Source organism: Vespa velutina, chromosome 10 (assembly GCF_912470025.1).
Source record: "Vespa velutina chromosome 10, iVesVel2.1, whole genome shotgun sequence".
NCBI lineage: Eukaryota > Metazoa > Arthropoda > Insecta > Hymenoptera > Vespidae > Vespa > Vespa velutina.
In genome coordinates this window covers 4,116,584-4,120,183 of record NC_062197.1, presented here as the reverse complement: position 1 = coordinate 4,120,183, position 3,600 = coordinate 4,116,584, and the positions used below count along the sequence as shown (strand labels likewise).

The window sequence follows — 3,600 nt, the reverse complement described above, 5'->3', positions numbered from 1 at the left end:
ATTATTCAATGTAGGACAATGAAATTATTTGGATCGATTTAAAAATAGAAAAACAAATTTATTCCCTTATGTTTCTAAACGATTTCACAAACGGAAATAATTAAACAAAGTGTACGACAATCCGTTGTAGGATCTTATGCAAATTGAAATGATTAATGATATTGAAAAAAAAAAAAAAAGAAAAGACGAGGAGAGAGAAAAAAAAAGAAAAAAAAGCTCCCCCCCCCAAAAAAAAAAAAGAAAAAAAAAGAAGAAATTATTCAATACGTTTGATATGTATGATGCACGCGATATAATCCCATTTTCCCGAGGACAAACAACACCAATATAACCATAAACCATTATTTTATACACACAGACACACACACACACACACACACACACACATATATATATATATATATACATCAAATGATATCGATTGAAAACGGACACCCTGTACATTCCATCCTCAAACAAACTACGTACATAGATCGAAATCATAAATCGTAAATAATGTTCAAAAGCAATGGAAATTCGCATATGCGTTTACCGAAAAGCACAACATGCCAATATACATATATTTATATGCACACACACACACACACACACATATATATATATATAAATGGCAGTAGTAATGCATCGATATGATAAATCTCGTGTCCGGTAAATCGATAGTTAGAACCTGATTAGCAAGCCATTTCGAACAGCAGCGGCCATCACGTCATTACAAGCCCTATCCATGCATTTGAACATCAAAGAACAACCCCCCTGGTATAATCCAATCGAACGCAAGAGATTATTATGACGCGAATGTTTTCTCCCCCGCAATACAAGGGAACATCGCTACGTTTGACCGATTACGCTTACGTTGAGTTCGATAGTATCGATGCTATCATTCCTCCTACCTAACCCCATCTCCATCCCCTTTCCCCAACTGTTTCCAATTATCCCTCAACCCAATATCCAAACGTTACCCATATCACCCTCCTTTCACTGATATTGACAGCCCTGTTAAAGACGTTTATACTAATTTTCTCATTCTCATCAATGATTCGATAACAATCGAACAAATATCAAAATTAAAATTAAATACGATACTTATCATATTATAATGATAAAATTTTTTTTAATGTTAAAACGAAAAAGTAAGGAAAAAGAGAAAAGAAAAAAGGAAAAAAGAAAAAAAGATAAAGAAAAAACGAGAAGAAAAAAGAAAGGAAAATCGATAATAATAGTAATAATTAAATAAATAATGTATAATTAAAACGACAAGCATATTGTCAAAGATGAGAAATAAACAAAATTAAAGATAACATGATCGATTTAAGGAATTTTCTAATGATTCCATGAGACTAATAAACTATTGCAATTATTTCAGTATTACTCGATCATCAACTCGATTTGTTTGTAAAATCTTTATCTATCTCTGTTACTCTCTCTCTCTCTCTCTCTCTCTCCCTCCCTCTCTCTCTCTCTCTCTCTGTCTTTCTCTGTGATAACGGAGAGGTAAATTTTTCGAGCGTGACATTTTTCGACATACGTACATATTTTTCGATATTCTCTTCATGAAACTGTCTAATATACATACATACATATATACATGCATAAATGCATACATACGTAGGTACATACATACATACATACATACATACATACATACATACATACATACATACATACATACATACATACATATGTATATACACACAGATTCGTTTTTTGTTGCAGAAGAGCATCCAGCCGCGATGCATCACGGTGATGGGAGTTCTTCATATGCTACGACAAAACCGACTTGTTTTATAATTTTAATAATGGCCAACGTGATGTTTATATGAATAATAAATATGAACAAAATCGGAGAAACTAAAAATAAAAGGAGTAAGAAGAGGAAGAAGAAGAGGAAGAAGAAAAAGAAGAAGAAGGAGGAGGAGGAGGAGGAGGAGGAGGAGGAGGAGGAGGAGGAGGAGGAGGAGGTGAAGTGAAAGGAAAAATATGAGAAGAAGTGGGTGAACGTTTCGTTGAAGAAGAAAACAGAAAGAGAAAAAAGAAAAAAGCAAAAAAAAAAAAAACAAAAACAAACGCAACAAAAAAATAAATAAAAGTAAGAAAAACATGTCGAGAGATTTAATTAAAGAAATAATAAAAAGTATTCGTGCAGGGTAAAAAGCGAACATTACCGTTTAAACGTTTACAACTTGTGACCAAAGTGTTTCGAAAATATCAGCACGGCACAATAATCGGTTAAGAGCGTAGTATTTTGTTAATATACATATGAATAAATAAACAAATAAACAAATAAATAAATAAATTTAAAAAAATATATATATTATATATATATATATATATATATATATATATATATATATATATATCGTCGAAGAACGAAACGTAACTCAACAAGACGTCAAAAATTTTATTGTATTATTTGTAAATAAATTTATTGTATGTACATATCAATAAAACGATTCTCTTTATCGTACGACTACTTTCATTTTCATCATATATATATATATATATATATACACACACACACACATACACACACACAAAATATATACACTTTATCGTATATATTTTATTATATAATATAATATACATATACTTTCGTTGTATCATTCGTCGTATTCATTATATACATACTTCGTTGTATATGGTAAGGTATTATATAAAACGTGGGGAAAAAGTGTAGAAAAGAAAGTAGAAAAAAAAGAAAACAAAAAGAGAAAACATGAAAGGTAGAAAGAAAGAAAGAAAGAAAGAAAGAAAGAAAGAAAGAAAGAAGGGAAAAGAAGAAGAGAAGGGGGGAAAAAAAAAAGAAAGAAAGAGGCGGAAAAGCTCGAAACTTTGTCGAGAGATCGCAACGAGGCAAAGACTCGAGTCAACGAGGGTTCCCTTTTCTGTTCGTACCCAAGTGTTCGTCTCCTTCGTTTTGTTCTCAACGACACACGCGAGGAAAACGAGAAGGAACTAAAAGAAAAAGAAGAAAGGGGCAAAAAAGAAGAAAAGAAAAAGAAAGACAGAGAAGAAAGAGAGAGAGAGAGAGAGAGAGAGGTGAGTCAAGCTCGTCGCGATTTCACGCGGAGATCGTCCGTGAATAGAACGTCGACGCCATGCCGGAAACTAATGACAGCATTAATTACTCCGTCCGTCTATTCGTGACTGTCATTAATTACCGCAGCTGACGGAACACGAGCTGACTTTCTTTCGCAAAAAGAAAATAGGGAAAAAAAGAAAAAAAAAGGGAAGAAATAAGAGGTTTTCCAATAAGAGTTGTCAAATCTTTTTTTCTTCTCTTTCTTCTTCCTCCTCCTCTTCTTCTTCTTACTCTTCTTTTAATCAAGCATTGAAATTTAAAAAACGTTTAGAAATCTTTATTCTATGTGTGTGTGGGTGTGTTTAATATATAATATGATCGATTACAATAAAATATATATATATATATGTGTGTGTGTGTGTGTGTGTGTGTATGTGTGAATGATAATATCGGGAGCATAAATGACAATCATAATTTTTTGTTTACGCGATACGGTCACTGTACCGAGTATTCTTTTATAAAATGATGATGTTGATTGACCACCAAAAAGATCGTTTTTTGTATTATTTTTATTTGGTTGT

General features: G+C 32.1%; 1 protein-coding gene across 6 annotated transcripts in view; it reads left to right on the top strand.

The window, feature by feature from the left end:
- Window positions 1-1,872, top strand: part of LOC124952200 (zwei Ig domain protein zig-8) — a 172,372-nt gene extending 170,500 nt beyond the window's left edge. For all 6 annotated transcript variants that reach the window (XM_047501723.1, XM_047501722.1, XM_047501721.1 and 3 more), the window contains one exon: window positions 1,714-1,872. In XM_047501723.1, coding sequence (XP_047357679.1) covers window positions 1,714-1,820 — 107 coding nt within the window. In that variant the 3' untranslated portion in view covers window positions 1,821-1,872. The remainder of the gene's footprint in view (window positions 1-1,713) is intronic.
- Window positions 1,873-3,600: the final 1,728 nt, after the last annotated feature.